Raw genomic sequence first — 19,683 nt, forward strand, 5'->3', positions numbered from 1 at the left:
CTTTATTGTACTGCTGGAGATAGTCGAGCACTGTACTTGGCTCTCTCCAGCAGTCCCATAGAGAGTAAATGGAACTGCAGTATGCATGCATGTCCTGCTGCTCCCTTCATTCGGAGTAACAGGACTCTCAATCTCGTGATCGGTGGGGGTCCCAGTGGTCGGACCCTCACCGATCAGTATGTTATTACCTTTCCTGTGGTTAGGGGGTCAACATTTAATCTTAGGACATTCCCTTTAAGTTTTCCTACAGCACCACCACAGGTGACATGAAGCATTGAAATCATTGGGCTGTCCAGGTAATGCATGGACTTGCCCGATCCTCCAGAGTAAGAGAGCCTTATTTGTAGCTCTCATGAACCTCTCAACTTTGACTATTCAATACAACTTCTAAAGGGGATCCCTCTCTATTAATTGAAAATTCTCTTGTTAGAATATTTTAAAATGTAATTTTTTTCCAAAACTAGACAATCTCTTTAATAAATAGTTTGTACAATATACTGGAAATCTACAATCTGTAATTAAAGTAAATAAAGGAACAGTGAAAGAATGTTTAAGGATCCCGTGAGAAGCAAAGTGAAACTGATAAAAGCTGCTATTAGTCTTTGACCTCCAATAAAAGTGTACTGGAGAGGGAAGTTACTTGTTCCCATGTATTGTCAGATAGCAACAAAGAAATGCAGCAACTCAACCCTCTGCCTTCACATTATTATTAAATACAGGCATAAAGTCCAGGGTTATAGCTGACTAATAATGATAGCTTTTTATGCCTTGTCCCCCGCTTAATATACACTGCACAGTCACTTATTTTCCGTTTTAGGCTGTTAATGTTCCTTTATATTTAGAAGCTCCTGAGCAGCAGACAATGTGTCATAGCCTACGATCAATAATCACAGTGGAACCTGTGCTTTTTCTTTTTATGACGGGAATATTCCTGCAAACACCAGCCTATCAACAGCTGATATTAAATAAGGTAAGATGAAGAAGGTTTCCTAAGTATCTTTTACAATAATATTATTCTTTACTCTACGGATGTAGCCATCTTTATCTTGACTCTGCAGCGTCATATCACGCAACAAAAGCCATTGAAAATTCATTGGACAAAGTCAAGATAAAGGATCTTGCCACTGTGTATTTAATGCCTTAAAGGTCAAGATAAAGACGGCTTCATCAGTACATGCCCGTTTTTGTTATTTTAGCTTCTACATTTTAAAATCATTTTATTTATTTAGGGACTTGTTAACATTATTGACTAATTTCATAAATCCTATTGTACACTACTGTATTCAGGATAGATATTCATTTAAATCGAGGCATGCGTTATGTCATACTTAGATTTGTTTACACTGGCCCATTTGGTTACACATTCCTTTTGTGTATTTTCAAATTATTTTTTTATATACATTTTTTTATTAGGGGCTTATTATAGACAGAATTTTGCATAAGCTTTAGGCCTGGTTAATGGTTTAATATTTCAGGCCATAATAAGAGCTGATCTCCGATAATAACAGGGTTATTGGCGCTCGTTTGAAGGCCTTTTTACATGTGCCGATGTAAACTGTATGGGGACAAACAATTATTAACATGATCATTCAATCCCCATCCAGTTTACCTATTGTCTGCAGCACTATATCCTCTATTTACGCGGAGAGTTGTGCTGCCGACAAGAACGATTATTAGGGCTGCATAAAAGATGCATAGGCAAGGCGGCTTATTCATGTAGGTGGCTTTGCCTTGTACTGCAGCTTGTCACATTCAGTTGGTGCATGTGCGCCGCAACCTCTTTATTGTGCTGATTAGCAGTGTGGCGCAGGTTTGACCCCCCACCAATCAAACATTAATGGCTATTCTAAGGATGGTCCATAATTTTTAAGGGCCTAGAGAATCCCTTTAATACCATGCTAATGTGCCCATACTGTACCTCAATGTGCCTCAGATTTGATAAAAAGGCGCAAGTTTTTTTCATTGCATGCTGGATTGAATGCCATATTACAGAGGAATGCTTTTTAACAAAAAACAATTATATCATATCACCACAAACACCTCATATCAACTGTCGAACATGGTGGTGGAGGGGTGATTATTTCATCTTGTTTTCCAGCCACAGGACCTGGAAAAATTACAGTCATTGAGACAATGATGAATTTTACTCAATAGCAGAACATTCTTTAACCCTTTCGCAACACGCTCTATACACTGCAGGTTACAGCTACGTATTACAGCTGACACCCTGCACAAACAGCCGCGATTAGAGACAACTCAGATTTCCGGCCATTTAACTATTTAGTTGTTGTAGTCAATAGCAACTGCAGCATCTAAGCCGTGAGACAGGATCACAGGGTGCGGATAGTTATCATGGCAGGCCCCCAGATCAGGTATGATTCTCCACCTAATAAGCCCTGACAGAAGCAGGTAAAAAGTACAAATGTATTCCACTGTATTGTGCAAGCGATCTAACAATCACATGTTCAAGTCCCCTAGTGGAACCAAAAAACAAATATAAAAATTAAATAAATAACTTTTTTAGTAATTTAGAAAAAAAAAAGTAAAAAAACACTTTTTTCCCTAAAGTAATGTAAACAATGGAAAAACAAATTACTATCAAACATAATAGGTATCGCTGGATTCGTAAAAGTCCAAGCTAAATAATATAATGTTTTTCATCCCACATGGTGAACGCCAGAATTGCTATTTTTTAAAAACCTTGCCCCCCCCCAAAAAACCATAATAAGTGATCAAAAGTCTCATGTACCCCCAAATAGTATTAATAAAACCTACAGCTCTTCTTCTAAAGACTAGACCACACACAGCTCCATCAAAAAAAAAAAAAAGTTATGGGTCTTAGAATATAGTGACGCAGAACAATTGTATTCTTAACAAATTGTTTTTATTTTGTAAAAGAAAAATATATAAATTTGGTATTGCGGTATTTCTATTCACCCGCAGAATAAAGTTAACATGTCATATATACCGCAGGGTGACCCCTTTAAAAATGAAACCGAGAAAACAATGGAAGAAATGCTGAATTTTTTTTTCAATCTACCCAACAAAAATAATAATTATAAAAAGTTTCTCGGTACATTATATGACACATTAAATGGGGCCATTAAAAAAGGGCAACTTGTCCCCCCCCAAAAAAAATCCCTAAAAAAATTACAAAAAATTGCTGTTGAATTCTGCTGCAGACAGTCCGCAGTGGAATTCTGCAACAGCCGTTTTTACATTTGTTTCTATACATTTTTAAGAAAGTTAGTTCAGACGTTGCAGAAAATAACTGTGCGGAATTTAGGCTGCGATGCAGAATTTCCCCTCCGCAGCATGCTCATTAGGGCATGACCAGACGTGGCGGAATTGCTCTGGAATTCCGCTGCGGACAGTCCGCAGCGGAAATCCGCAGCGTACACGTTTCTCCATTGCTTTCCACAGCTTTTTAGTGAGGTTCGTTTACACGTTGCGGAAAACTCTGCTGCGGACTATAGGCTGCGGTGCGGAATTTGGTGTCACTGATAGAGAGAAGGGAAGTGCTTTCCCCTCAATACGCAATGGCTAGTCCGCATCAATTTAATGCTCATTTTAGGCAGAGCCACAACAGAATCTGCAACGCAGATTATGTGCGGCATTGATGCGGACAGTAGCGGAAGAAATACGCCACGTCTGGTAATGCCCTTACATTGTGGAGAAGAAGCAGAATTTCACTGCGGATTTCAGCCTTTGCAATGCAAAAACTGAAATCTGTGGCAAGTCCGCTGTGATTTCTGCAAGGTCTGAATTACCTGTGAAATATGCAAATGTTGGTGCAGATTCGTTGCGTAATTGCCCCAAATCTGCACCAACATTTGCAGCGGAAATATACCGCCACGTCTGAACGTGCCCCAAGGCTACATTCAGATGAGCGTGGGCAACCTCGGATGTGAAAAACGGACCGAGGTGCACTCATACGGGACGCGTTATTACGGAACCCTCACAGATTTGTTAAGCAATTTTAATGTAAAATAAAAACCAAAAAGCAATGGCGGAATTGTTGTTTTTTTTATCCGTTCCACACCACAAAAAATATTTTCAAGTTTTTCAGTACATTACATGGTACATTAAATTGTGCCATAATAATAACTTGTCCTGCAAAAAACAAGTTCTCAAACAGCTATGTCGACAGAAAAATAAAAAAATTAAAAAGCTAAGGTTCACACCTCATTAACAACTGGGTGGGTGGGAAACCCACAAAAATTAAATAAACTGTGCAGGAATCAGGGAGAAGTCAACTGTAAAGGTATAAAACCAGACTAACTTTTCTGGGGACATGATAGATTATCTTTAAATCAAAATTGATGGCTGCTCTCCTTAGTCTATTGACAGTATTAGGCCTTATTCACATGAAATGTGTTTCTTCTCAGTGTGCTGTCCATTTTAACAACGAACAGCCCACTGACCCATGCATTTCAATGGGGCTATTCACACATCTGTTTTTTTTTTTGTTTGTTTTTTTTAACCCCTTCAGGACTGAGCCTGTTTTGGCCTTCAGGACAAATACGATTTTTGAAATCTAACATGTGTCACTTTATGTGGTAATAACTCTGGAATGCTTTTACTTATCCAAGTGATTCTGAGATTGTTTTCTCATGACATATTGTACTTTGTGTTAGTGAAAAAATTTGGTTGATATATTCAATATTTATTTGTAAAAAACACCAAGATTTGGAGAAAATGTGCAAAAATTAGCATTTTTCTAAATTTAAATGTATCTGCTTGTAAAACAGATAGTAATACCACACAAAACAGTTACTAGTTTACATTTCCCATATGTCTACTTTATGTTTGCATCGTTTTTTGAACATTCTTTTATTTTTCTAGGACGTTACAACGATTAGAACTTTAGCAGCAATTTCTCATATTTTCAAGAAAATTTCAAAAGGCTATTTTTACAAGGACCAGTTCAGTTCTGAAGTGGCTTTGAGGGCCTTATATATTAGAAAGTCCCCATAAATCACCCCATTTTGAAAACTGCATCCCTCAAAGTATTCAAAACAGCATTCAGAAAGTGTTTTAACCCTTTAGGCGTTTCACAGGAATTAAAGAAAGTAGAGGTGAAATGTACAAATGTAATTTTTTTTTGCCAAAATTCATTTGTAATACATTTTTTCTGTACCACAGAAAGTTTTACCCAAGAAATGCAACTCAATATTTATTGCCCAGATTCTACAGTTTTTAGAAATATCCCACATGTGACCCTAGTGCGCTAATTGACTGAAAGACAGGCCTCAGAAGCAAAGGAGCACCTAGTGGATTTTGGGGCCTTCTTTTTTTTTAGAATATATTTTAGGTACCATGTCAGGTTTGAAGAGGTCTTGTGGGGCCAAAACAATAAAGGCCCCCAAAAGTGACCCCATTTTGTAAACTACACACCTCATGGAATTTATCTAAGGGTATAGTTAGCATTTTGAACCCACAGTTTTTTTACTAAATTTATTTGAATTAGTATGTGAAGATTAAAATCTACTTTTTTTTCTGAAAAAACGTAGACATGTTTCATTTTTTCAAGGAGTAAAAGAGAAAAAACACCCCAACATATGTAAAGCAATTTCTCCCGATTATAGCAATACCCCATATGTGGTAATAAACTGCTGTTTGGACCCACATCAGGACTCAGAAGGGAAGGAGCACCATTTGGATTTTGGATTTCTGATTTGAGGGCTTATTCTTTGCGGGACAATCTGTAGTTTTCATGTTTTCATTGGTATCATTTTGGGGTACATGCGATTTTTTTGATCACTTTTTATTCCATTTTTTGGCAGGCAAGGTGACCAAAAACCATCAATTCTGACAATGTTTTTTATTCTTTTTTTTTTATGGTGTTCCCCCTGGGCTATAAATGACCATTTTACTTTATTCTGCTGGTCAGTATGATTTTTTTATGCTTTGCAGCGTTTGTGCAATAAAATCACTTATTTATAAAAAAAATCTTTTTTTAAAATTCTTTTTTGTGTCCCCATATTCTGAGAGCCATAACTTTTTTATTTTTCAGTCAAAAAAGCTGTGTAAGGGCTTGTTTTTTGCGGGACAGGTTGTAGTTTGTATTGGTACTATTTTGGCGTACATGCGACTGTTTTATCACTTTTTATTGTATATTTTGTGAGGAGTGGTGACCAAAAAATTGTGATTCTGGCATTGCTTTTTTACTTATTTTATGCGGTGTCCACCGTGCGGGAAAAATAATATTACAGTTTTATAGTTGGGGTCGTTACGAACGCGGTCATACCAAATATGTGTACTTTTTTAACAGTCTTATTATAGGAAAAATAAAAAAAATTGTTTATGTCACTTATTTTTATTTTTTACCCTTTTTAAAATCATTTTTATTATCTTTTTTTTACTTTTTATACTTGTCCCTCTAGGGGACACTTAGGGTATGTTCACACGACAGCGTCCGTAACGGCTGAAATTACGGGGATGTTTTCAGGGGAAAACATCCCCGTAATTTCAGCCGTAACGGCATGTGCAGGCGCTTGAACGCCGCGTCCATTACGGACGTAATTGGCGCTGCTTTTCATTGGAGTCAATGAATAACGGCTCCAATTACGCCCAAAGAAGTGACAGGTCACTTCTTTGACGCGGGCGTCTATTTACGCGCCGTCATTTGACAGCGGCGCGTAAATATACGCCTTGTGTGAACAGACAAACGTCAGCCCATTGCTTTCAATGGGCAGATGTTTGTCAACGCTATCGAGGCGCATTTTTCGGACGTAATTCGGGGCAAAAACGCCCGAATTACATCCGTAATTAGTGTGTGTGAACATACCTGCCGATCTGCTCTAAACCTCTTCAATGCGGCGATCGCAATCGACAACCGCATCGAAGGGGTTAATTGCCGATTTCAGCGGCGACAGGCCGCTGTTCGGCAACGGGGAGAGCAGGGCAGACACCCTGCACAGTTAACCGCCACTGCGGTGTAGCGCTGCGCGGCGGTTAACTGTTAAAGCGCGGTGCGCAAAGTTACTGCTCATCTGGGCGTTCATTTACGCCAAGGTGCGGGAAGTGGTTATGTTATGTGTCTGTTATGAAAAACTAACTGCATGTCCTATTCTGGTCTGTTTTTGCAGACCAGACACGCCCATAAAGTTTACGGGTGCGATAGGAAAAAAACAACAGCACACCAACATCAGTGTGCTGTCCATTTTTAACGGATCAGTTGCTAAAGTAATGCAGCATAAAAAGAAAAGTGTAAGGGCTTGTCGACGCGTAGCAGAATTGCAGAATACAGTAGCAGCAAAGTGGATGAGATTGAACAAATCTAATCCACATGCTGCGTAAATACTGAGCGGAAAATACTTTCAGAAATGGACCTTCGGTGCGTAATTTTATTCCGCGGCATGTCAATTGTTTTTGCCCAATCACTTCACATGTGCTGCGGATTTTCCCCATTGAATTGAATTCAATGGGGAGGTAAAACCCGCAACTAATAGCAGTTGTTGCGTTTTTTGCGATGGGTTAGAAAAAAACCGAAACAGCTATACTTACCTAGGAGTCAGTGTTTTTTCCTCCAGGCCGGACTCCTGGGATGATGTTTCATCCCATGTGACCGTTGCAGCCAGTAACAGGCTGAAGTAGTCTCCTGGGATGAAACGTCCTCCCAGGAGTCCGGCCTGGAGGAAAAAACACAGAAGTTTTCCGCAGCGGACATTCTGGGCGAGAAACTGCACTACAGTTTGGTGTGGTTTTTCGGCCGGAATTCCCTGCGGCGCAGAGGGCGGCTGCGCTGCATGCTTTTCTGCCTAGTTTGAACCCGGCCCAACCAGGAATTGTTTGAATAGGAGAAAAGTGAACGAGAGAAACAGATGGCACATGGAAACCACACAAACGCAAGACAGATGTTCATATGCATGAAAAATGTCCCATTTTTTTGTGGGCGAAAATAAGACACACTTACGTGAAAAAGGCCTAAGGGAAAGAAGGGACATTTGTTTTGATTTAATAGACAAATGTGCTCATAACACAAACAATGTAGCAACTTATATTTATTTTATCTCTGTGCTGTTTTAGTTCTTTCCTTGTTCCTTAAAGGGGTTTTCCAGTCCCTAAAGTGAATGGTAGAAGGCTATAATATTGTGAACCGCCGCTTCAAGTGTGTCAACGATTCACAGTGAGCAAGTATAAATGAAGGAGAAGCACCGCTCATCCGAGCGCAGCGACCACTTCAAAACAGCAAATCGGAGGGGCTGCCAGGAATCGGACCCCGACCTATCACATACTGATGGCTTATCCAGGGGATAGGCCATAAATTTTTAGGGACTGAAAAACCTCTTTAACTGTTTATACTTCCTTATTTGTTTGTTACTTGGGCACCCGGCAGAAGATATAGTGCAGAGTTTCCCATTATAACTAATCATTGGGTAGTCCTTCAGACTCTCTATTCAATAATTCTTCAGCTGCGCTATTACTAAGTGGGACAAGGGGTAGTCAGCGTAGGTGGTTTCCTAGGACTGCATTTAAGGGTAAGAGGCACAATTTTAGGGATAGAAAGAAATACTTTACATCTACATTACATTAAATGCTGTATGCAAGCTTCTAAACCCTCTTTAGCTTTTTCAAGGAATTAACCATCACAAACACCTGTGGTAGAAAGTTCAGTAATTTCAGGGGCGTAGTTATAGGGGTTGCAGCGGTAGCAATCACACCCAGGCCCTTGTACCTGAGGGCCCCTAAGTCCCTCTACCACATAAGATGACACCACTATTAAAATAGGAACATGGTAGGTGGGGCCCTGATACAGATTTTGCATTCAGTCAGGTGTCTGCATGGATCTATGCTGATATACAAATTCTCTTCTGGATGAATGAGCAAAAATTCCCACAAACACTCTCCAAAATCTAGTAGAAAGTCCTTTCAGAAGAGTGGAATCTGCTTTAGGTGCAAAGGGGGGAGCAACTCCATATTTATGCTTATGGATTTAGAATGGGATGTCATAAAAGCTCCTGTATGTGTTACGCCTCATGCACATGATCTTAGCCATGTGCACGGCTGTGATTTTCGGGTCGGCCGGCTGCGGACTGTCAGCCGCGAGCCGCCCGCAAATCACGAGCCATGCACATGGCCACGGTCTTTATTTTCAATGAGCCCGGACCGTAGAAGACGGCTGTAATAAGGCTTGTCCGTTCTTTCTGCGGTGCAGGCTCCCGGGCCATGCATGGACCGTAAAATCTACGGTCGTGTGCATGGCCCCATAGAAATGAATGGGGCCGCAATTCTCCCGTGGATTTTCGGGGGAATTGCGGCCGCAAAAGCACGTCCGTGTGCATGGGGCCTAATGTGTAGGTGTCCCAATACTGTATTTTGTTTTAAAATGTTAATACAACAGGTCTTGTAAGTGTTAAAATGGCATGCAATAAAAGTTCTGTTGTAAAACACACCTGAATTCCATGTCTACAAATGTCAGTTGAGCTAATGGTTCTAGTAATAGGATCTCGCTGCAAATTCTAAATGTCCTTAATTTAAAAAGAGCTTTGGCGCTGTCTTTTTTTGTAAAGTACCAGGTACAGTGTTATAAAGTAATGCAACTCAATAACCCCATCAATATTAAGTCAGGATAAAAAATTGGCTAGTGCTGTTGAAGGAAACAACCTTTATTCAAGGAAAACAGCATGGAATTATTTCCTCTTGTCAAAATCAATAGACTGAGTGGCACAGCTATTAAGACAGTATCCATAACTGCTACAGATCGAAATACAAGTCATTATCAACTAATCATGCATAAAGTGGAATGGGTTTGTGTACAAAAGATGTTAGAACTGAACTGTAATGAAGTCACTCAATTGGCCATATAAACAGGATTGTATTTATAGTTTATGCTGCCCTAGGTGTTGAGACTGATCCTGCCCTCACGTCCTCATGTGCACTCATGCTTATGCCCCGTCTCCATTACCAAATTATTTTATTAGTAATTTGGTATATGCAATTTCTTAAAGTATATGCATTAGCTGAATCATAACTTGATTTTATGATCTATAATAGGTATAAATCAAATACTCTATGGCAAACTATGAATATGTTTGGTTTCATATGTTTGACTTCTGTATTCGAGGAATAGCCAACTTCTAACCTAGATGTTGAAATAGTTTTGACCAACAACCACTGGAGCAACAAGACATGTCTGTCGAGATTTGAACGTTTGTAAGAAATAATATGGGAAATATGGGCTTGAACTGGAAACAAATGGACAAATTATAACTTTCTATTGAATTCAATGTAAAAAAGAAAAAAGTAAGGTCATTTGGTCAATCCTGTCCGCACATAAAAATATAGAAGTTTAGAAATCTAAATAAGATGCTACAGTAAAAGTGCCGTTATCCCCTTAAGGACACGGCCAATTTGAGTTTTTTCATTTTCGTTTTATCCTCCCTGCCTTTCAAAAGCCATAATGTTTTCATTTTTACGTCGACATAGCTGTATGGGGGCTTGTTTTTGCGGGACAAGTTGTAGTTTTTCATGGCATCATTTATTGTACCGCATATTGTACTGGGAAGCTGAAAAAAATTATTTGTGCTGTAAAATAGGCAAAAAACAGCGATTACGCCATTTTTTGGGGAGTTTTGTTTTTACGACGTCCATCAGGCGGTAAAAATTACATGTTCACCTTATTCAACAGGTTGATTTAATTATGGTGATACCAAATTTATATGATTTGTTTATGTTTTACCACTTTTAAGAAAATAAATCTATTTGCTAAAAAAAAAAATGTTTTGTGTCGCCATAATCTGAGAGCCATAACTTTTTTATTTTTCCGTCTATTTAGTGATGTGTGGACTTAAATTTTATGGGGCAAGCTGTAGTTTTTACCGAAACTATTTTGGGGTACATGCGACTTTTTGATCACTTTTTATTCCATTTTTTTTTTTTAGACGTAAGGTGCGTATTTTATATATATTTTTTTACTGCGTTCACCGGGCGGGTTAAACAATGCTTTGTTGTCAGAGTTCGGACTTTTATGGATGTGGCAATACCTGGTATATTAACTTTTATTTTTTTTAACATTGCTTTAGGGAAAGAATGACAAAAGGTGGTTTTTTTAACAGTTAACATTTTGTTTGGAACATTGAAAAAACATTTTAACTGTTTTTTACTTTTTTTATTTTTCCCCCTAAGTGACTTGAACCAGCGATCGTTGGATCGCTTGCATGATATACTGAAATACTAATGTATTGCAGTATATTGCTATACTGACAGTTTGAACGGAAGCATTACAATTGAAATCAATGGTAATGCAAACGGGAGCTATGGTTTCCGTTTGTCTTTCCGTTGATGGGTTCCTCTGACGAAAAGGTCTAGCGGAACCAATCAACGAAACCCCGTTGCTGATGTGAACAGGCCCTAAAATCGTTGGCAGAACATAGAACAAGGGTAGGGTGGTAGACAGAGATGAGGGAGAAGGTTTCAGAAGCTATAGCTCTGTGGGAAGTTACTGTAGTTACATAATTATAACTACACTATTGGGCTACGCTGTTTCCAAAGTCAAGTAGGGCAAGAAATTGCACTTACTTCACAATTTATGCAAATTCACACAATATGACAGTGTTAAAAAGTAAGTTATGAGGAGGTATAGCCGAGCTGTTTAGCAGAATGGTTGCATTCTGTTAAAATTACACCCCTGAGATCAATGCTGAGGAGGCAGACAGAGAGGTGAAGCTCCTTATATTCATTTCTAAAGAATTCTGTCCTGGGCATGAAGAGCATGGGCACCACAGCCTAATCGCATTAGTTTGCATCAGTCTTTAGTTCAGTGATGATCAATATTTTTTTACATGATCCGTCATGATTATTATTCATTTTTTTTTATTGCGGTCATACAAACTAATATTAAGTCTCTCAACACTAATATTAAGTCTCTCAGTTTTGATTGGTTGAAGAGCAAAAAACCCACAAGAATAAGAGTTTTTTAAATGCATTGAAGAAATACATTTGGTCAGTTGCTTGTGAGGTGATACCAAACAAATAACAACAACAATAATAATAATACAAAATATAATAATACTAACGATATATTATTATATATTTGAAATGTTTTTTTATGTTTTATAAATAATAACAACAACAATAAGAGTATATTGTATATTAAAATAATTTTTACATGTACTGTATGTATAAAATAGAAAATAATAGTGATAGAAATTGTCACATGCAGCTTTATATTTATAGAAAAGCAGTTCGTAATTACAATAGCTTTTAACGGTTAAAAATATATGAAAAAACAAACAAACAAACTAGTAAACAAAATAAATGCTTGTTATTTCAGTATAGCCTGTTGCAGATATTTGGTAGTTCAGGAACAGGAACAGGAACAAAGAAAATGTCATGTACAGAAAGACAAATTGCATCAACAGAACGTCTTACAATGCTATTTATCATTGAACTCAAAAATATGTCACTTCGTATGATTCATACTTTTCCAATTAATAACCACTTTTTTTGATGCTCAAACCTGCAGAATAAATCTTGACATACTAAGTGTCCACTAAGTGTGAGAAGTCAAAGACAATGAAGGTTCTGACACATTTTTGTGTATATGAAAATGTGTTTTGCAGCATTCATTTACTCATGATACAATGAACTTTATCAAAGCCGAGGTTATAGAGACATCTATTTATACCTAGATAACTGTTCCGAATAGGTAGAAGGTTTGCAACCAGCGATAAAAGTAGTTTAAATACAAAGATGTAACCTGAAGCTTTGGGGCCCCAATGCAAAATGTGTTATAGGGCCCCCCAGCTACCACGTGTCATTTAGGCCTCATGCACACTTCAGTTTTTTCCTTCAGGGTGCTATCCGTTTTTGTCACTGATAGCACCCTGAACCCATTCATTTCAATGGCCCCATGCACACTTCAGTTATTTAAACGGATCCGTTGTTCCGTTCCGTGCAAAGTAGAGCATGTCCTACTTTGCTCAGTGATTCAGTGACCGTGTGGCCCATAGAAGTCAATGGGTCAGTGAAAAAAACGGATGGCACACGGAAGGCTTCCGTGTGCCATCCGTTTTTGACGGATCCGTTGCCATAGCAACGGCTGGGTGAGCAAAAGTTCACAGACTCACAGACTACAGTAAACATTCATTCCTGAAGGTAGCCTCATATTTTCACTCCAAAACACCCAAAAAACCAAAGTAAGCCAAGCAGAGTAATCTCAAACTGTTCTCTATGCTCTGAAAGCTGCAGAAAACAGCACCAAAAACTTCTTGTAAACTTTCTATGGGTGTTTCCTGGGACATGTGACAAGTTCAAATGAAGTTCACATCCGTAAACGGAAAAGCGGAAGCCAAACGGAAGCAAAACGTCCGTGTAAAACGGAAACACGGAACGGAAACGGAGTGCACACGGAAACAAAAACGGACACACGGATCCGTCAAAAACGGCCGAGAAAACGGTGATGGAAGTGTGCATGAGGCCTAACAATACAGGTCTCTTTTTATGTGTTATGTATTTACCTAGCCTTGCTCCAAGGTTGTCCTCCTCTGCCAGCCACCACCCCATTAGAGTCACTGCGCACTGCAACCTGTTAATAGCAAAGGCAAAGCAGTTTGGCCAATGAGGAGGCCAAACTGGCAAGCCCTCTCCAAAAGGGAAAGACCTGTTTCCAAACCCTTCTAGACAGAAGGTCCTGCATGGTTCAGAGGCACGTGGCCTTCCCTCATCAAAACATTGTAGAATCAGTCTGTCCTCTGGCATCCCACAGAGCTCAAGGTCTAGGCTTTCGCTCAACCTAAATTGGGGAATCAGGTTGCAGAAGTGTGTCCCTAATCCAACTGTAGGAACACCCATGAGGGCACAAGATCCTGAAAGATCCTACTGATGAACATACATGAAAGTGAGACACACAGAAAAAACAAAAATAAAGAAAACAAAAATAAACAAGGCGGTGTTCTTGCTAGCCCAGTCTAATGACTGGCAGTATAAATTCCTCATATAAAAGCCTATCCTGAAGATTTTGCTAAAATAGAAGTGAGTGGCCTCAAATAGAGAAAAAGAACAAGTACATGTGAAAATATACCCTACTCAACAGGTAGGTGATTTATTGGCTGTGTGAGAAGGACACTTGATATTGAAGATTTGCAAACAATGTGACTCTTGGGCAAATATTGAATACATATCCTGCAGCAGATGGTCCCTAAATGGAGAGCTCAGGTACTACTATTATTGTGTGTGCAGTCTATGGAGCCACCTCATCCACATATTCCTATATACACAAAGGGTCAGTAGATTCATTGAATAGACCAACTAAAATTTACCAATTTATCTCCCTTTTCCGCTAAAAGTCATGTACATGGTTTGTTTATTCAGCTAATAAGCACATAATTAGCATAATGCTTAGAAAAAAGTTATACAAATTTAATTTAAAAGACCAATATATATTTAATTCAAATGAAATCTCCCTATTTCCCTCTAGCATTAACATACTTAATGCAGGTCCTGGGTGACAGCTTTCATGATATATGGCTATTCAATATTGCATCTTTTCTAGAATATGAAAATAAAAATCTTTAGAAATTCAGTTCCTAATGACAAACTGACAATCTTTATGTTAATGGCATCATGTGCTTTTGTTACTTTGTCAGCTTCTTTTATAATAACTCTAATGTGGTGATTTATTTCCTCTTTCATTAAAGCATGACAGGCTTTCGGCAGGAGAATGGGGATTTTCGTCGGTTTGCATGTGTGAACTGAAAATTGTGACATGAAGTTCAGCATTTCATAATCATAAAAAAACTTTAACGCAATAAACTTTAAAAGTAAGATGGTTGTGGGCATTTGTAATTCTATGATGTTATTTTTCTTCTTTTTTTATTTCTGCATATATTAATTACTGCTAAAGAAATAAGATTTTTATAAATATTCATATTCAGTATTTTTGTACTGTGTATTTATTTGAAGCATCTATACGCAACTTGCATTTTTTTGTTTTTTTTTAAATTAAAACAGTAGTTTAACTGGTTTAGTATAAGTTAGCTTAACGGACATAATTTTTTTTTTAACAAACAAGATTTTTTGTGGCATTATTTTTGTAATTAATACATTCTTCTTTTATTTTTATATACAGTTTTTAATTCATTTAGAATTATTAGGATATAGGTTCTTAAAAAAAAAAGTGAAACAATTACCAATGTGATTGTGCCTAGAACGTGCGGTTAAATGTGCCAATTTGTGGCAAATTTCTGGTGCATAATGTCACATCAAGTTTTAGACCTATTTATTAAGCAATTGCCCCAAACAGAATAGATGTTTGCACCTTACTAAACATAATGTTGGACACTGCTAATATAATAAAAGGGGTTTTATATATGTATCTATGTAACAACTTCAACAACAACAAAAAAATGTGACATATGAAGCTGATTGTGCACATAAAATAAAAGCCTTTATTAGCCCCTTAAGGAATCGTACAATTTTCGTTTTTTCATTTCTGTTTTTTCCTCCCCTCCTTCTAAAAGCCATAACTTTTGAATTTTTTTGTCGACATAGCCGTATGAGGGCCTATTTTTTGCGAGACAAGTTGTCATTTTTTCATGGCACCATTTAATGTATTCTAAAATGTACTGGGAAACTGAAAAAATATATATTTGTGGCATAAAATTGGCAAATAACAACGATTGGGCCATTTTTTGGTGGGTTTCGTTTTCACGGCGTTCATTGTGCGGTAAAATCTACATGTTAATTTTTTTCTATGGGTTGCTACGATTATGGCGATACCAAATTTATATTTTTTTTATGCTTTACTACTTTTATAAATTAAAAACTATTTGTAAAAAAAGATATATTTTCTGCCGCTATATTCTGAGAGCCATAACTTTTTTTATTTTTCAGCAATTGAGTGGTGTGTAGGCATATTTTTTTGCGGGGTGAGCTGTAGTTTTATTGGTACCATTTTTGTGTACATGCGACTATTTGATCACTTTTTATTCTATATTTTTCAGGAGTTAAGGTGACCAATATACCAATTTGGGTGCTTTTCGTTTGGTTCTTTTACGGCATTCACCAAGGTGGTTAAATAATGCTATATTGTAATAGTTCTAACTTTTATGGACGCGACGATATCAGTTATGTTAACTTGTACTTCTTTAACATTTCTTCAGGGAAAAAATGAGAAAAGGGAGGTTTATTGAACTTTTAATATTAGTATGAGCGCTGCGGCCCCTTCATAAAAGATGATCGGCGGGGGTCCCGAAAGTCGGACCCGACCCATCAGCTATTAATGGCCTATCCTGAGGATAGGCCATACATTTTTGGTGGCTGGAAAACCCCTTTAAGCTCTGCCAGAGGCAGGGCATAACAGAGGTAGAATGATGGTGGACCATGGGGCCTTCATTGGGCCCCCGGGCTGCCATGACAACCATCGGCACCCCGCAATCGCATTGCAGGTCAGCCGATGAGTAGTCAGATGCCACAATCGCTATTGCACATGGCATGTAAATTATAAAACGGGCAGGAACAGCACGATCGCTGGATCTGGCTGTTAGTGTAGGGTGTCATCTGTAATACATAGCTGACACCCGCAGCATATGGAGCGGGCTCAGCGCGTGAGCCCGCTCCATACTTCAACCCCCACACCAAGACATACTGGCATGTCCTGGCGGGCACACGGCCGTAGTTTTCATACGTAATTACGAATTTAATTGCGGACCCATTAATTTCTATTGGTCTTGAACACCTTTCCGTATATTTACGGATGTGTGTCCGTACCGTAGAAATTATCCGCAAAATATAGAACATCTCCTATTCTTGTCCTTAATTGCGGCACGGACTCGCTTTCGCAATTGCGGACAGCTAGGAATGTGTATCCGTAGCTTTGGATCCGTATTTGCAGATAGTCAAAACCCTTACGGCTGTGTGCATGAGGCCTTATTTGTGTCCCCTATAATATGGAGAAACCCCTGCAGTACATGCATAAAATGAGTCAGAAGACCAGAAAGTTAAAAAGATTACTAAACCCTGGTGTCCCACATATAGCAGTATAGGAGAACAATATAAGGAAAAGATAACAATGATCAAAAGTCTACCAGACAAGTTATAACAGAGTGATCCCTATTATGCCCCCTAAACTGGGAAAGAAAGTGCAAATGCAACAGGTGAAGTGGCATCCAAGTAGTAATGCTAAGAACTAATATGTGCCAAAGTATGTCATTCATAGACTAAGCCAACCAAGAGTTGGTATAAAAAAGAGAAAATGTCTAGCAAGATGCACCAAATTTATCATACAGTGTGTGCCACTGTCAGAAATTTGGCGCATCTTCTCATTGCTTGATCTAAGTTTACACTGGTTTAAACATAGACAGCATTTTCTGCTCCAGTATTCTTTTTCACATTCGAATTTGGTAAATCCCCAAATAAAATGTATTTGTGTTCACCATTATCTGCTGCTAATTTTCATACATGACATGTCTGATTTTGTTTAATTAAGGGGCAGTGAGGATCTATAACAATTTGTATTTTAAGTTTTATTTTTACTTTTGTATTGTGATAGTCTGTCCACCAAAGAATAGAATATACTTTTTGTGGGGGGGGGGGCTTTATTAAGTCATTCCTGCACCACGTAATAGCACATCGCGGTGTGGAGGGTGATGTGTGGAGTGGGCTCACTCGATCGCGCTGTTTCTAGCCATTTAACTACTTAAATGTTGCTGTCAATCGCAACCACAGTATCTAAGGTTTTGGGAAGAGAGGGCGCCACTCATCGACAGCTCATAGCCCCCTCCTGTGACGTGCCCTCGGGGTGCCTATGGTTGTCACAGCAGCCCAAGGCCATAATGAAAGCCCCCAGGTCCGCCTTCACTCTGGGCTTACCAAACACCTGTGAAAATGACAATATACAGATGTAGCCAAGTTTATCTTGACTCTGATAACTTGCTGCGGCATGATATCACACAACGAAAGCTATTGAAAAGCCATTGAAAAAGTAAAGTTAAAGTTTCTTGCTACACCACATATATGGACAGTGATGTCAGGGGCTCACTCTAGGATTCGAATCCCGAGCCAGAGCATCAGTAACACTCTGGCTGGGGATTCTGCTGCTAGAGAGAGCCACCTGACGACATTATCCATTTATGAACAGTGACATCAAGGGCTTCTCGGCCTAAAGTAGCACTGTGCCCCGAGAGTCCTCGACAAGTGGAAGAGATCCCGCTGCTCCTCCGCTTTGTACTATGAGTGGCTTGGCACAGATAGGCACGATGAGATCACTGCATCACACCTGTCTGTGCAGAGTGGCTCACAGCTGCATCACACAGTGAATGCAGGGAGCTGACGGTTCTTTGCTTCAACATTGGTTTCAACTCTGAGGATGCAAATACAGTTGACACTGAAACATACCACTGCCCGCCTGGAATTTGGGACTGTCCCGCTGAATGGTTGGCTAGGAGGTATGCTTTAGCTATGCTCCTGACTGCTGTCATCTTGTTCTTTATGCCTAACCTCTTTCGCCCCTCACCTGATTGTGCTCCAATTTCCCCCTCTTTCATTTAAAAAAGTTTACAGTGCCTAATCCTTAACCCATTCCTGCCTTGCATAACAGCTATTCTTTAACCCCCTATTTTACATTGGGCGTGGTGAGATGTAAGTAGGCGGTAGAGTTGCCGAGAAAACCATAAAATGTTGCTTTGGCAACTGTGCCGCCCCATGTACTACCAGTGTTTCTCTATGTCCAATGCTAAATCTGGCGGGAAAACTAGTCCAATGTAAAATACAGCAAAGGCCGGGAGGGAAAGTATGGAGCGGGCTCGCAGGCAGAGCCTACTTCATAAGTTGAATGTGTCAGGTGTGTGTTACAGCCGGCTCTTCATTGCAACAAGCGGGATTCTTTTTGAGCAGAATCCCGTTTGTTTAATCCCTTAAATGCTGCTGTCAATACCGACCGCAGCATCTAAGCCCTTAGAAAGGGGGGGCTGCCCCCTTCTACGTCCGATCTCCCCGTGGGACGCCGATGGTTGTCATGGCATCCTGGTGCCCTAATAAAGGCCCACAGCTCTGCCATCTTTGTGTTCCTGTTAAGTCCTGCCAAAGTTAGTACTTGATAGGAGCCTGTAAAAATCACGATATGCTGTAATAACTTTAGTATTGCAGTATTTCGCACAAACGAGCCAACAAATGCTGGTTCAAGTCCCTTAGGACGACTAATATAAAAAGTTAAATATTTCAGTTAAATAAAGTTTAACTGTTACTCAGCTCTCCACCAGTCTTTTCTTGTGTCCTTGCAGCGGTCGCGCCATGTTGTTATTTGATCTGTGCGCGTCACTGGCATCACTGACAAGACTCCCTTTGACCCTGCAGACATCCTTAGTGAGCGTGATGCTGAATTTACATGGGACGAAAATGCTGTGGATTTTCTGGGCAGAAAAGTCGATGTAGCTACTTACCTGCAAACGCTTATGCTGCAGCAGAATCAACTGTAGCCTCTGGTGCCGATGTGTCCTTGCTCGTCTGACACGATGCAGGACCTGGGGAAGTGACGTCACAGCGTGATCTGCCAGAAGCTGGGCGTTCTGAAGAGAAGTGGATGATACTTCTCGTCAGAACGCCCTGCTAGTAAAAGTAGTAAAAACGCCCCGATGTACGCACATAATACACGCCCAGTTGTACTTTTACTTTTCAACACGCCCAGTTGTACTTTTGCAAGCCTCATTTGCATAAATACAAAAATGGTCATAACTTGGCCAA

The 19,683-nt window shown here is 39.3% G+C and overlaps 1 protein-coding gene across 1 annotated transcript in view; it reads left to right on the forward strand.

Moving 5' to 3' along the window:
• Positions 1–862: 862 nt before the first annotated feature.
• The window catches only part of LOC142761238 (proton-coupled folate transporter-like), a 399,800-nt gene continuing 380,979 nt past the window's right edge, over positions 863–19,683 (forward strand). Inside the window, exon 1 of the mRNA XM_075864431.1 lies at positions 863–970. Coding sequence (XP_075720546.1) covers positions 863–970 — 108 coding nt within the window. The remainder of the gene's footprint in view (positions 971–19,683) is intronic.

This window comes from Rhinoderma darwinii, chromosome 4 (genome assembly GCF_050947455.1).
Source record: "Rhinoderma darwinii isolate aRhiDar2 chromosome 4, aRhiDar2.hap1, whole genome shotgun sequence".
Taxonomy (NCBI): domain Eukaryota; kingdom Metazoa; phylum Chordata; class Amphibia; order Anura; family Rhinodermatidae; genus Rhinoderma; species Rhinoderma darwinii.